General features: G+C 40.8%; 1 protein-coding gene across 7 annotated transcripts in view; it reads right to left on the reverse strand.

The window, feature by feature from the left end:
- Positions 1-3,330: 3,330 nt before the first annotated feature.
- Positions 3,331-15,717, reverse strand: part of znf622 (zinc finger protein 622) — a 44,527-nt gene continuing 32,140 nt past the window's right edge. For all 7 annotated transcript variants that reach the window (XM_059945622.1, XM_059945618.1, XM_059945621.1 and 4 more), the window contains exons 5-7: positions 15,439-15,548; positions 5,446-5,589; positions 3,331-3,823 (exon numbers count right to left, since the gene is read on the reverse strand). In XM_059945622.1, coding sequence (XP_059801605.1) covers positions 3,690-3,823; positions 5,446-5,589; positions 15,439-15,548 — 388 coding nt within the window. In that variant the 3' untranslated portion in view covers positions 3,331-3,689. The remainder of the gene's footprint in view (positions 3,824-5,445; positions 5,590-15,438; positions 15,549-15,717) is intronic.

The raw sequence follows: 15,717 nt of genomic DNA on the forward strand, positions 1-15,717 counted from the left end.
ATCTCCACAATGTCCAGCACACAGGCCTGTTCTATTTTGACCTCTCCCTGAACAAGGTCCTTTTCACTTGTGAATACTGAAGCCAAGTATTCATTTAGGACCTCCCCAACCTCCTCTGCCTCCAGGCACATATTACCTTCTTTATCCTTTAGTGGCCCCACCTTAATTCTTGTCATAGAACATAGAATAGTACAGCACATTACAGGCCCTTCTGCCCACAATGTTGTGCCAACCCTCAAACCCTGCCTCCCATATAACCCCCCACCTTAAATTCTTCCATATACCTGTCTAGTAGTCTCTTAAACTTCACTAGTGTATCTGCCTCCACCACTGACCCAGGCAGTGCATTCCACGCACCAACAACTCTGAGTGAAAAACCTTCCTCTAATATCCCCCTTGAACTTCCCTCCCCTTATCTTAAAGCCATCTCCTCTTGTACTGAGCAGTGGTGCCCTGGGGAAGAGGCGCTGGTTGTCCACTCTGTCTATTCCTCTTAATATCTTGTACACCTCTATCATGTCTCCTCTCATCCTCCTTCTCTCCAAAGAGTAAAGCCCTAGCTCCCTTAATCTCTGATCATAATCCGTGCTCTCTAAACCAGGCAGCATCCTGGTAAATCTCCTCTGTAACCTTTCCAATGCTTCCACATTCTTTCTATAGTGAGGCGACCAGAACTGGACACATTACTCCAAGTGTGGCCTAACTAGAGTTTTATAGAGCTGCAACATTACATCGCATCTCTTAAACTCCATCCCTCGACTTATAAAAGCTAACAACCCATAAGCTTTCTTAACTACCCTATCTACCTGTGAGACAACTTTCAGGGATCTGTGGACATGTACCCCCAGATCCCTCTGCTCCTCCACAATACCAAGTATCCTGCCACTTACTTTGTACTCTGCCTTGGAGTTTGTCCTTCCAAAATGTACCACCTCACACTTCTCCAGGTTGAACTCCATCTGCCACTTCTCAGCCCACTTCTGCATCCTATCAATGTCTCTCTGCAATCTTCGACAATCCTCTACACTATCTACAACACCACCAACCTTTGTCATCTGCAAACTTGCCAACCCACCCTTCTACCCCCACATCCAGGTAGTTAATAAAAATCACAAAAAGTAGAGGTCCCAGAACAGATCCTTGTGGGACACCACTAGTCACAACCCTCCAATCTGAATGTACTCCCTCCATCACGACCCTTCTGCAGGCAAGCCAATTCTGAATCCACCTGGCCAAACTTCCCTGGATCCCATGCCTTCTGACTTTCTGAATAAGCCTACCTGTTCTTCACACACAGAAATAATGCCTTGGGGTTCTCCTTAATCCTACATGCCAAGGCCTTCTCATGCCCCCTTCGAGCTCTCCTAAATCCTTTCTTAAGCTCCTTCCTGGCTACCGTATTTCTCATGAGCCCCTCCTGCTTCTTCTATCTAACATCTGCTTCCTGACTGGTTACATCATATCCTGGTATGAAGGCTCCAATGCACAAAACTACAAAAGGTAGAAGAATGTTGTAAATTCAACCAGTTCCAACAGGGGTACACCCCTTCTCACTATCAATGACATCTCTAAGAGGTGGTGCCTCAAGAAAGCACTATCCATCACTAAGGATCCTCACCACCCAGGACATGCCCTCTTCTCATTCTGATCATCAGGAAGAAGGCACAGGAGCCCGAGGACCCACACTCAATAATTTATGAACTGTTTCTTCCCCTCCACCATCAGATTTCTAAATGGTTCTTGAACATTATCTTATTCCTTTTTTTTGCACATTGTTGTAACAGAGTATTTTTAACTGTTTGCACTTAAGTGCTGCTGCAAAACAACACACTTCATGTAATAGAATTCGGTGATATCAAACCTGATTTTTATTCTCACATATTTTGATAAGATCTCAACCTTCTAACCAATGAGTAAAGGACCAATCTACTCAAAAAGTCAACCCATTCATTCCATGAATCAAAGTAAACTTTCTCTAAAAGTAAGTCCACGCTAACTCTTCCTGAAGCATTCACCTGCACTTTCTGGACAACTATTTTCTTTTGAAAGCCTCCATTAATTGTGTTTGCAGCATCTTTAGAAGCAGCAACCTCTAGATCAGAATCCAAAATTCATAACCCTCAGTGAAGAAATTCATACTGATGTTTCTTAAATGGGCCAATCAACAGGTCTGAAAGTATGCTCCCTAGGTAACCTCACTGGAGGAAATTTGCCCCAGTGATACGGTCTCCTGCCTTAAAAACTTAAATGTGGCAAGAACGCCATCTCTCATTCAAATGAGAATAGGTTCAACCTGTTCAGTATCTCTTCACGTGTCAATGCTTTCACCCAGGAGTCAACTTTACCACCCACCTCTGCATTGCCTCCTTGAATTTGGAGCTTAAATTTGTTTACATTAGTCATGGCTGTATTGTTGAGTTCTGCCTTCACAGTATTTTGTAGTAGTTGTCATTTGTCTTGGAAGGCAGCAACAATAAAAAGGTTTACAGTTAATGCAAGAGTTCCAGACTTACCCACAAAGGGAAAAGGAAGAACCCAGATGGATTCTGCAGATACTGGAAATCTTGAGCACACATATGGACACATAGGCAGCATCAATGGAGGGGAATAAACAGTTGACATTTAGGACTGAGAACAGAGTCCTAATGAAGGGTCTTGGCCCATAACATCAGCTATTTCTTCTTTCCCTAGCTGCTGAGAAACCAAGTGGAGACCCTGAGCCTACAACTGTACGTCATTTTAATTTTCTGTTTCACTCCCATCTCCATTTGGCCTCTTACAAAGTTTGGGGATTGGCAGTTTATCTTTCTGACCAAGTCCTCAGATTTTAAATTAGAATTCAACAATTTTGGTTTGTATCAGAACTATCGAGCTCTAATGAAAGACCAAATTTGAAACAGCAATTTGCTTTTTTACAGATACAACTTGATGTTTTTCTGGTGAACTGTAATCCAGTTGATGAAATAAGAAGTGACTGAATGGCTACAAACTGACTAAATAAAATGGAATAGAATAGTAAAGAAATTCACCAAGGTCCTTATTACTCATTTCTACCCTAGTAAATCATTATTGAAAGGCTGGGGCTCAGTGATGCAGTTCACAGCCCAGAAAGAATTTAATCAATGACAACCTGAAGAAAGTGCTAGGCTAAAGATGGAACATTTGAAATCATGCACCAGCATGAACTCAGTAAGTATATAGGATGGGGCGGGGGAGAATATGTATCAGTGAAATACATGATTTCTGCTTAGATATTTGTTCATGGGTTGTTTCAATTACAATGACATACTTATACTATGAGTTACCTTAAGAGTAAAAAATGCAGAGAGATAAACTTTAACATGTAATTAGAAAAGATACAAATGTAATAGAGCAGAGCTATATTAGTTGCTCATTTAAACATCATTACTTTTGGAGTTCCAGATTTTATACAGCTAAATTATGGCATGTACAATACGGAACATTTATTTTGTATTAAAATTGAGTTGAATTACAATAAGCAGCGTGCTGTAGAACACAAGTTAAAGGATATGGTTTGAGGTTTTACAATTACCAACATTTTAAGATCTGAAAGTGATGCATTAAAGAATCAAAAATACACAAATCACCCTACAATGCAACTTGAAAAATCAGTTAATTATCTGTATTGATATCATCTCATCATCAACCTGATAACTACAGTCCAGTTTCTAGAATATAACTTGCGGTCTAAAGTGCATCTGCTTTGTTGCATTGTTGGACATTGCAGTCTTTAGCATCCACTTGGATTTCATTCTTTGCACATACTGCATATCACGCTCCTTTCTCTGTGATGCTTCTTTAGCTAATAAAGGAAGAAACAACAGCTGATCAGGTAAACTTAAGTTTGTTACACCATTACCACACATTCAGAAACACCTCAAATTAAATTAATTCTCTGAAGAAATTTAGGTAATTATCTGTCTAAGCAGCTACTAGGAATACAAGTATCATTAATAGATTCAAGTAAATATAATTTCAAAGAACGTATAAATTATACAATCTTGAGATTTGTTTGCTCACAAGTAGCCACAAAGCAAGAAACTCGAAAGAACCCAATTAATGAAAAAAAGGAGTAACAATAAAAAGACTAACACTCTATGCACAAGAGGAAAAAAAATACAAGTCATGCAAACAATTGAAGTGAACAACATTCCGAACCAATAGCTAGCATTCTTAAATGAAACAAAATACCTCAGATTTAATGGGGTACTCCTTAACAAAGATAGCTTCCACCCCCCCTCACTCAGCTCAAATTACTAGTCACTTACATAATATACACACAAGATTTTTTCTGAAATTAAAAATCTGTGAAGCTTAAAAACTCAATTTTAGAAGGTTAACAAAATACATTATCCTGAGGAAGTCAATAGTTGAGTATTTTTGTGATAGATGCCTTCTCTATTGGAGTAGCTCACTATCATGGAAAAAGGAAATTATTTATTCAAGTTGCAAATTTACTCTTGGTGATTATTTAATGGAAGGCATGATTTAATTACATTGTTTATGAGCCCATCTTCCTGCACTTAACAAAATTAACATCTTGTTATTATTTGAGCTGTGAGATCTTTCTGATGTAGGACAGAAATCACACACAGCTCAGCAAGCAGGTAGGTAACTAGATGAAGGAAAAGGAGTCAGAGCTATGTTAAAAGGATGAGATGAAGTTGATAGAATGGCAAAACATAAGGCAGTAGTATACATGTTAGAAGACTACTTCAGCCTTTGTCACTTGCACCTATCACCTCCCACCCTGTCACGATTTGCATTCCCCCTTCACCCCTTCTCAATTGGACCCATCTATCACCTAACTGCACCCTTTCGTACTGGCTATCTCACCTCTATCTTTCAGTTCACATCAAAAGTCTTGACCAAAACATCAAGTCATTTCTCTCCTAGATGCTGCCTGACCTGCTGATTTTATCTTTTTGTGTGTTGCTTGGTCTGAATGACCTCATTAACATTTTAAATGATTTATACAATGGAAACCTCCAAGATGAACACAACCTTGTCATAGGCGTTGGAGGCTTGCATGCCTCAATGACTAGGAGAGCTATGCTGACTGGAGTGAGGGCCTTGTAATAATTAGACTCTTGGTAGGATCACCCTTGCCAAACAGGTCAAAGGCTAGAGCGCAGGCTGTGAGTGGTCCACCTGTCCTCCAGGTTTGGGGGTTCAGCTCAAGGTTAACAACCCTGACTGGTCAAAAAAATTGTTGTGGAAACAACTTCATTGCTTCCCTAAATGCCAGCAGCATAATAGGCAGTAACTAACCATACAACAGGAAAGTCATATCTCTATTGATGACTTCAAGGTGGACAGTGAATAATTTCTGAAAGATACATCCATAAACAATAGCTTAGATTTTTCATGGCTGAAAAGAGCAAAAGATTGAGATTACTGCACAGGAGGAATGAAGACACCTACCAGTCTCACTTGTCCAACCAAGGGCCTTGTACTGCTGCAGCAATCTTCCCAGGACATGACGAGTTCCAGTCATAGCCACTGCTCTAGAGGTACCAAAGTGTTGTTTATAGTATCTCAGCAATGACCGGTGACCAATTCTAGCACCTGAGATTCAATATAGAAAGAAAGGTGGTTAAATCAGTGGCAATGAATATTTCAGTTTGATGCACTATATGGGTTTGTAGAATTTTTAAATTGTGCAATTGTATTGTTTACCTGCCCAAAAAAAAAGGTTTTACAAGACTAGTCCCCAGCAAAATTAGAATAGTCAAATTAACAGGTGTTCCACATCAATGCATCTCAAAATTTAAGTATTTTTAATTAAAAAGCATTAATATTTCCTTCTTGAACTTGCAGTGCATTATCAAGGACCAATTTCAACATTGTCAATTAATGCAGTCGATATTTTAGGTCCAAACCTAGAAAATACAAGTGACTGACATATTCTACCCATCGTCTCAAAAATTAAGTATTTTTTTTATCACTAAGTACTAAGATTCAATTAACAAGTAATAGCAGACGACGGAGTAGAGGGAGACAGAGTAGGAAGGCTTTGGCTCGAGAGGCTTCGGCGAGCAGAGGCTTTGGGCGAGCTTTACTCTAAGTGAGGTAAGGCCGGGCAAGTTCCTTTAATTAATCTAATTAGCTTAGGAGTAGGTAATGGATGCAGCAGTTAGGGCAGTTGAGTGCTCCATTTGCAGTATGTGGGAAGTCAGGGCGAGCACAATTGTTTCTGATGACACCACCCGCAAAAGGTGCATCCAGCTGCAGCTCCTGACAGACCGAGTTAGGGAACTGGAACTGGATGAACTTCGAATCATTCGGGAGGCAGAGGCAGAAATAAACAGGAGTTACAGGGAGATAGTCACCCCTAAGAGTAAGGAGACAGCTGTGTGACTGTCAGGAAAGGGAAGGGGAATAGAACGAATGAACAGAGCAACCTGTGGCTGCTCCCACCAATAAAAAGTATACAAGTTTGGATACTGTTGATGGGGACGACCTACCAGGGACAAGTTGCAGCGGTTGCATCTCTGACACCGAGACTGGACCCTCAGCTCAGAAGGCAAGGAGAGAAAAGAGGAGAGCAGTAGTGGTAGGGGATTTGATAGTTAGGGAGACAGATAAGAGGTTCTGTGGAAGAGATCGAGAATCCCGGATGGTCTGTTGCTCCCTCGTGCCAGGGTCCGCGATATCTCGGATCGTATTCTCAAGAGGGAGGGTGAGCAGCCAGATGTCGTGGTCCATGTAGGGACCAATGACATGGGTGGGAAGAGTGAGGGGGTCCTGAAAGGTGAATTTAAGGAGCTAGGAGCCAAGTTAAAGGACAGGACCTCCAGTATAGCAATCTCAGGATTGCTACCAGTGCCCCGTGCAGGTGGGTTTAGAAATAGTAAGAGAGCGCAGATCAATATGTGGCTGAAGACATGGTGCAGGAGGGAGGGCTTCAGATTTATATATAATTGGGCAGTTTTCCAGGGAAGGTGGGACCTGTTCTAGTGGGACAGTTTACATCTAAACTGGAGGGGGACAAATAATCTTGCAGGCAGGTTTGCCAGAGAGGCTCCAGTGGATTTAAACTAGATACGAGGTGTAAGGGGAACCAGAGTGTCAGAACAGATGTATGAGAGAAGGAAGAAAAAGACAGTAAAGTTGTTTGCATCGTTAGTGGTAAACAGAGAGTAAGACGTGGAGAGTTTCTTAAGTGCATTTATTTTAATGCTAGGAGCATTGTAAGAAAGGTGAATGAGCTTAGAGCATGGATTGATACCTGGAAATATGATGTTGTAGCTATTAGTGAAACATGGTTGCAGGAGTGGTGTGATTGGCAACTGATATTCCTGGATTTCGTTGCTTCAGATGTGACAGAATCAGAGGGACAAGAGAGGGAGGTGTTACGTTGCTTGTCAGAGAAAATATTACAGCGGTGCTCTGGCAGGATAGATTAGAGGGCTTGTCTAGGGAAGCTATTTGGGTGGAATTGAGGAATGGGAAAGGTGTAGTAACACTTATAGGGGTGTATTATAGACCACCAAATGGGGAGCGAGAATTGGAAGAGCAAATTTGTAAAGAAATAGTAGATATCTGTCGTAAGCACAGGGTTGTGATTGTGGGAGATTTTAATTTTCCATACATAGACTGGGAAGTCCATACTGTAAAAGGGCTGGATGGTTTGGAATTTGTAAAATGTGTGCAGGAGAATTTTTTGCAGCAATACATAGAGTTACCAACTAGAGAAGGGGCAGTGTTGGATCTCCTGTTAAGGAATGAGATAGGTCAGGTGATGGAGGTATGTGTTGGGGAGCACTTCGGGTCCAGTGATCACAATACCATTAGTTCCAATATAATTATGGAGAAAGATAGGACTGGACCCAGGGTAGAGATTTTTGATTGGAGAAAGGCTAACTTTGAGGAGATGCAAAAGGATTTAGGAGTGAATTGGGACAATTTTTTTTTATGGGAAGGATGTAAAAGAGAAATCGAGGCCATTTAAAGGTGAAATGTTGAGGGTACAGAATCTTTATGCTCCTGTTAGGTTGAAAGGAAAGGTTAAAAGCTTGAGAGAGCCATGGTTTTCAAGGGATATTGGAAACTTGGTTCAGAAAAAGAGAGATATCTACAATAAATATAGGCAGCATGGAGTAAATGAGGTGCTCAAAGAATATAAAGAATGTTAAAAGATACGAGGTTGCTTTGGCAAGTAAGGTGAAAATAAATCCAAAGGATTACTACAGCTATATTAATAGCAAAAGGATAGTGAGGGATAAAATTGGTCCCTTAGAGAATCAGAGTGGACAGCTATGTGTGGAGCCAAAAGAGATGGGGGAGATTTTGAACAATTTCTTTTCTTCAGTATTCACTAAGAAGGATATTGAATTGTGTAAGGTAAGGGAAACAAGTAGGGAAGTTATGGAAACTATGATGATTAAATAGGAGTAAGTACTGGCGCTTTTAAGGAATGTAAAAGTGGATAAATCTCCCAGTCCTGACAGGACATTCCCTAGGACATTGAGGGAGGTTAGTGTAGAAATAGCAGGGGCTCTGACAGAAATATTTCAAATGTCATTAGAGATGGGGATGGTGCCGGAGGATTGGCGTATTGCTCAAAAAAGGTTCTGAGAGTAAACCTAACAATTATAGGTCTGTCAGTTTGACGTCAGTAGTGGGTAAATTAATGGAAAGTATTCTTAGAGATGGTATATATAATCATGTGGATTGACAGGGTCTGATTAGGAACACTCATCATGGATTTGTGTGTGGAAGGTCATTTTTGACAAATCTCACTGAATTTTTTGAAGAGGTTACTAGGAAAGTTGACAAGAGTAAAGCAGTGGATATTGTCTATATGGACTTCAGTAAGGCCTTTGACAAGGTTCCACATGGAAGGTTAGTTAGGAAGGTTCAATCATTAGGTATTAATATTGAAGTAGTAAAATGGATTCAACAGTGGCTGGATGGGAAATGCCAGAGAGTAGTGGTGGATAACTGTTTGTCAGGTTGGAGGCCGGTGACTAGTGGTGTGCCTCAGGGATCTGTACTAGGTCCAATGTTGTTTGTCATATACATTAATATTCTGGATGATGGGGTGGTAAACTGGATTAGTAAGTATGCAGATGATACTAAGGTAGGTGGCGTTGTGGATAATGAAGTAGGTTTTCAAAGCTTGCAGAGAGATTTAGGTCGGTTAGAAGAGTGGGCTGAAAGATGGCTGATGGAATTTAATGCTGATAAGTGTGAGGTGCTACATTTTGGTAGGACTAAATAATCAAAATAGACATACATGGTAAATGGTAGGGCATTGAAGAATGCAGTAGAACAGAGTGATCTAGGAATAATGGTGCATAGTTCCCTGACGGTGGAATCTCATGTGGATAAGGGTGGTGAAGAAAGCTTTTGGTATGCTGGCCTTTATAAATCAGAGCGTTGAGTATAGGAGTTGGGAGGTAATGTTAAAATTGTACAGGGCATTGGTAAGGCCAAATTTGGAGTATTGTGTACCGTTCTGGTCACCAAATTATAGGAAAGATGTCAACAAAATGGAGAGAGTACAGAGAAGATTTACTACAACGTTACCTGGGTTTCAGCACCTAAGTTACTGAGAAAGGTCGAAGAAGTTAGGTCTTTATTCTTTGGAGCGTAGAAGGTTGAGAGGGCACTTGATTGAGGTATTTAAAATTGTGAGGTGGATAGATAAGAGTTGACGTGGATAGGCTTTTTCCATTGAGAGTAGGGGAGATTCAAACAAGAGGACGTGAGTTAAGGGGCAAAAGTTTAGGGGTAACACGAGGGGGAACTTCTTTACTCAGAGAGTGGTAGCTGTGTGGAACGAGCTTCCAGTAGCAGTAGCAGTAGTAGTAGTAGAGGCAGGTTCGATATTGTCATTTAAAGTAAAATTGGATAGGTATATGGACAGGAAAGGAGTGGAGGGTTATGGGCTGAGTGCAGGTCGGTGCGACTAGGTGAGAGTAAGTGTTTGGCACGGACTAGAAGGGCCAAGATGGCCTGTTTCCATGCTATAATTGTTATATGGTTAACGGTGTAGTGTATGTAAAAAGCATGAATACAGATTCAACAAACTATAATCAAACCATTGCTTGGTAAGAATGAAGAAAACAGTTGGGATAAAGGACAAGAGAAAACTAATCAAATAATATAGACACTGGAGAGACTGCAGATTCTGGAAATATGGAACAACTCAAAAAATACTGGAGGAACTTAGCTGGCTAGGCAGCTTCTGTGACAATCTGTGAAAGTGGACAATCAACATTTTGGGTCAAGAGGAATGACTGTCTATTTCCCTCTGAAGATGCTGTCTGACCCAGAGTTTCTTGAACATTTTAAAAGTTAAAAGTGCATTTATCAAAATATGTATATATTCTACAACCTTGAGACTCCTCTTGTTACAGACAGCCACAATAATGAAGAAACCTCAAAAGAACCCCTTTTTTTTAAAAAAAAAGAAGCCAATCCTCAGAGAGAGAAAATAAAACAAATCATGCAAACAATAAAAGTAAGCAAATAGCATCAAAACTGAAGTTTTACAAAAAGACATGAAGCCAGGTATCTCTGCATCTGGAGTAGCCACAGCCTCAGTTCAGTGCAGAGCTGAATAAATATCACAGAGCAGGAAGCAATGCCTTTGCCTTTGGTCCCAGCACCCTGACCTTTTCAATTTTGCCTGGCACTTAAATTATCCAAACATCGGGTCGCTCCTCACTCTTGGACTGCTCTGGGACCTGAACCCCACCACCAAGATGCAGCCTGTACACATCCTTTCCAATTCAGCTTGGCACTTAAATCAATCAGACATTGGGACTTTCCTCGCTCTTGGGAGATACCACGAAGTTGTCTTGACTCTGCTTCAACCCCACCTTGGCTTGCCTCGACCATTTTTTGCCTGTGCCTCTCCATTGTTAGCATTGATTGTTAAGCGTTATTAATGAGGTACTTAGTAATTTTGTTTTGTTTTTTGCCATTAATAGGTAGTCACTGGCCATCACCAGTGCCATATTTTAATCAAAGCTCAAGAAACCAGAATCCATAGATGCATCTATATTGAACTTTTACACACACTGAAAATGGAATACAAATGCCACAGTAGGTTTCACACAAGGTTTATTCTGTTTTTAAATTAAATGTGTCAAAATTAAAACTATTGGGGGATTGAAAGGATAGATATTGAGATATTGACCCCTTTGGGGATTCTACAACTAGAAAACAATTTCAGGAATTGTTCATAGGAGAATTGAACTTCATGGAGAAAGCAAGGAAGTGGAGCCAAGGACATGATTAATCATGATCCTATTAATGAAGCCATCATGTATGGCCTATGCCTGCCTGCATTTCTTAGGTTCACGGTACCTGAGAAATGCCACTCAGATCTGGCAGGAATCTCTAGCTTTTCCTACAAATAGTGGAATTTTGTTCATAACAATTTATGCAATGTAGTATTATCCATTGAGGTGGTGTCCCTAAACCTTTCAATTTTATTCACTTAAAGATGGAGTTACATGGCCTAATACATACAGTGGTATGCAAAAGTTTGGGCACCCCTGGTCAAAATCTCTGTTACTGTGAATACAGGTGTGCGCCGCTTAATGTCCATTCGGACAACGTCCGGTTGCATATACGTCCGTAGCCCTGATCGGAGAATGTGACGTAGCGGACATAACCAATCTCGTGTATCATGCTTTTCCTGAGCACCATAGTGTTATCTGTTTAAATTTCTTTCGAAAATATTACCGTAAAGTGCATCATGGCTTCCAAACGAAGCAAAACCACTCCTAGTGACAGTAGCAGCAAGAGGCAAAGGGAAAGTATTGATTTCAAAGTGAAACAAAAGGTTATTAAACAATATGAATGTGGTAAACCAGTGAATGCTATTGCTCGGGATTTAGGCACGTTGCACTCGACAATCACGACAATCCTGAAAAACAAAGAAAAAATTCTTGAAGCTGTTAGAGGATCGGCTTCACTGAAAACTACAAGGGTCACGAAATGCGAAGGTTCACCTATATCGGATATGGATAAATTGCTAATGACATGGACTTAGTCAACACAGGTACACTACAGCACTCCATATAGGTTTACTAAGTACCGTAAATTCCGGACTATAAGCCGCTACTTTTTTCCCACACTTTGAACACTGCGGCAACACTGCGGCCTATACTACGGTGCGGCTAATGCATGTTTTTTTTTCATGCCGCCAAAAACATTTTGCCTCGTAACAGTAGACCAATAAAATTGATGAGTAGTTCACAGAGGTCCAATGAAATTGTACGATAAATCAAGCGCCCTTCCACAATTAAATTATTGTAAATCAGTCATTTGTACTCACCCTCATCAACATGGAAAACACTTGAAGAAAAGCATATGATGCAGCTTTTAAGTTAAAGGCGATCAATCTGGCGGTTGAAGAAGGAAATCGAGCTGCGGCACATAATCTTCGCATAAATGAATCGATGTTGAGATGGTGGAGACGCCAGCGTGAAGAACTGAGTCAATGCAAAAAGACGACAAAAGCTTTCAGAGGTAATCATAGCAGATGGCCCGAACTTGAAAACTTTCTTGAAGACTGGGTTAACACACAGAGAGCAGGCGGCCGCGGTGTTTCCACTGTGCAGATCAGACTGAAGGCTAAAGCAATCGCCACCAAAATGAAAATCGAAGATTTTAGAGGTGGGCCATCGTGGTGTTTTAGATTTATGAGACGAAAAGGCCTGTCCATCAGGGTACGCACGACTCTGTCAGCAGCTCCCTCCCGACCACCCACGAGGAAAAGCTTGCTAACTTCCGCACATTCACTCAAACAAAGATAGCGGAGAATTCCATCGGGCCAGATGATATCATAAATATGGATGAAGTACCTTTGACGTTTGACCTGCCTCTCACTCGGACTGTTAATAAAAAAGGCGACTCGTCCATCACACTGAAAACAAGTGGCCATGAGAGAACGCATTTTACTTGTGTTCTGAGCTGCACAGCATCCGGACTAAAGCTTCCACCGATGGTGATTTTTTAAGCAGCTGACAATGAAAGTTCAGTGAAAGCTGCCATCAAGAGTACAAACTCAATTCCAGCTGTGATTCCTGGGGGCACCACGAAGTATTTGCAGCCACTGGACACCAGCGTGAACCGGGCATTTAAAGTGGCACTGCGCGTTGAATGGGAGGCTTGGATGACGAGCGGCGAGGACGCATGCGAAGAGTATCTTTAACTCAAGTCTGCCAGCGGATCCTAAATGTGTGGAGCCCTGTCACAACATCCACCATCACCAGCGGGTTTCGAAAGGCTGGACTGCTGCGTGATGAAGAGGACCGCGTGCGCTCAAGTGAGAGCGACAACAAAGAGACTGAAGTGAGTGACGAGATCCTGAGGTTTTATTCAATTCGGACACTGAAGAAGAGGACTTTGATGGTTTTAGTGCGCAGGAGGAAGATGAAGAAGGCGATCAATAACTTTTCCTGGTAGGCTGCAGTATATATATATTTTTTTACCAGTCGTTAGGAGATATTGGAATGTTGTTCGTGCACTGTTCAGTAAAAAAGTATACGCAACGTAATTTGTGTGTCACCGATACGCATGTATATTTAAAAGTAGCTGTGTTACAGGCACTGTTCGAAAAAAAGCATTTGCAATATATATTTGTTTATGTTACCATACGGATTTAATTAAAAGTTAAAAAATCCTCACGTGTAATATCTTTCTGTGTAAATATCTCATATTACAACGTGGGACACCTGCGGCTTAAAATCCGGTGCAGCTTGTACAAGTACAAAATTGATTTTCTTTCCATGTCCAAATCACATAACATCCGATTTCATAGAACATATTGTGGATGTTAAGCAACACATACCTGTAGTTAAGTGAGTAGAAGATGAACTGATCTCCAAAAGTCAAGAAGTTAAAGATGAAACATTCTTTTCAACACTTTAAGCAAGATTAGTGTATTATTTTTGTCTTGTACAATTTTAGAGTGTGTAAAAAAAAAAAGGAAAGGCAAAAGTTTGGGCACCCGAAGAGATCTGAGCTCTCAGATAACTTTTACCAAGGTCTCAGAACTTAATCAGCTTGTTAGGGCTATGGCTTGTTCACAGTCATCATTAGGAAAGGCCAGGTGATGCAAATTTCAAAGCTTTATAAATACCCTGACTCCTCAAACCTTGTCCCAACAATCAGCAGCAAGGGCTGCTCTAAGCAACTGCCTAGCACTCTGAAAATTAAAATAAATGATGCCCACAAAGCAGGAGAAGGCTATAAGAAGATAGCAAAAGGTCTTCAGGAAGCCATTTCCTCAGTTCGTAATGTAATTAAGAAACAGCAGTTAACAGGAATAGTGGAGGTCAAGTTGAGGTCTGGAAGACCAAGAAAAACCTTCTGAGAGAACTGCTCGTAGGATTGCTAGAAAGGCAAATCAAAACCCCCATTTGACTGCAAAAGACCTTCAGGAAAAATTAGCAGACTCTGGAGTAGTGGTGCATTGTTCTACTGTGCAGCAACACCTGCACAAATATGACCTTCATGGAAGAATCATCAGAAGAAAACCTTTCCTGCGTCCTTACCACAAAATTCAGCATCAGAAGTTTGAAAAGCAACATCTAAACAAGCCTGATGCATATTGGAAACAAGTCCTGTGAACTATGAAGTTAAAATAGAACTTTGGACTTGAGCAAAGGTATGTTTGGAGAAAAAAGGGTACAGAATTTAATTAAAAGAACACCTCTCCAACTGCTAAGCACAGGGGCGGATCGATCATGCGTTGGGCTTGTGCTGCAGCCAGTGGTACGGGGAACATTTCACTGGTAGAGGGAAGAATGAATTCTATTAAGTATCAGCAAAGTCTGGAAGCAAACATCACACCATCTGTAAAAAAGCTGAAGATGAATAGAGGATGGCTTCTACAACAGGATAATGATCCTAAAGACACCTCAAAATCCACAATGGACTACCTCAAGAAGCGCAAGCTGAAGGTTCTGCCATGGCCCTCACAGTCCTAAACATCATCAAAAATCTGCGGATAGACCTCAAAAGAGCAGTGCATGCAAGACGGCCCAAGAATCTCACAGAACTAGACGCCTTTTGCAAGGAAGAATGGATGAAAATTCCCCCAAACAAGATTTGAAAGACTCTTAGCTGGCTACAGAAAGCATTTATAAGCTGTGATACTTGCCAAAGGGGGTGTTACTAAGTACTGACCATGCAGGGTGCCCAAACTTTTGCTTTGGGCCCTTTTCCTTTTTTGGTATTTTGAAATGGTAAAAGATGGAAATAAAGTATTCTTGCTTAAAATATTAAAGAAAGGTGCCATGTTTAACTTTATGCCTTTTGGAAATCAGATCAATTTTTACTCGCTTAGCTATTCACAATAACAGAAATTTTGACAGAGGTGCCCAAACTTCCGCATGCCACTGTATAAACAAATGCTTGGTAAAAAATGATCCATGACTTTGTACCAACCAGAAGGAAGCACAAGCTCCATTGTTTCTTCATTATATTCCAGATTCCTACAAGGTACCTCTGAAGTTTTCATTGCAACATCATCTCCATTCTGATCAGGATAACTTTCACTACACAAAAAAAAAACAATTTTTAAGGACCAGGAATATACACTCATGAGCATGTTCATCATTTAATGATATTATTGCTGATGTGACTTAACTCCCTTCTCCCTTAATCATTGACAAAGTGTCAAACACCATTATGAAGGTTGCTCAAAACTTCTACTGCCATCTGTGT

This window comes from Hypanus sabinus, chromosome 20 (assembly GCF_030144855.1).
Source record: "Hypanus sabinus isolate sHypSab1 chromosome 20, sHypSab1.hap1, whole genome shotgun sequence".
Lineage (NCBI taxonomy): Eukaryota > Metazoa > Chordata > Chondrichthyes > Myliobatiformes > Dasyatidae > Hypanus > Hypanus sabinus.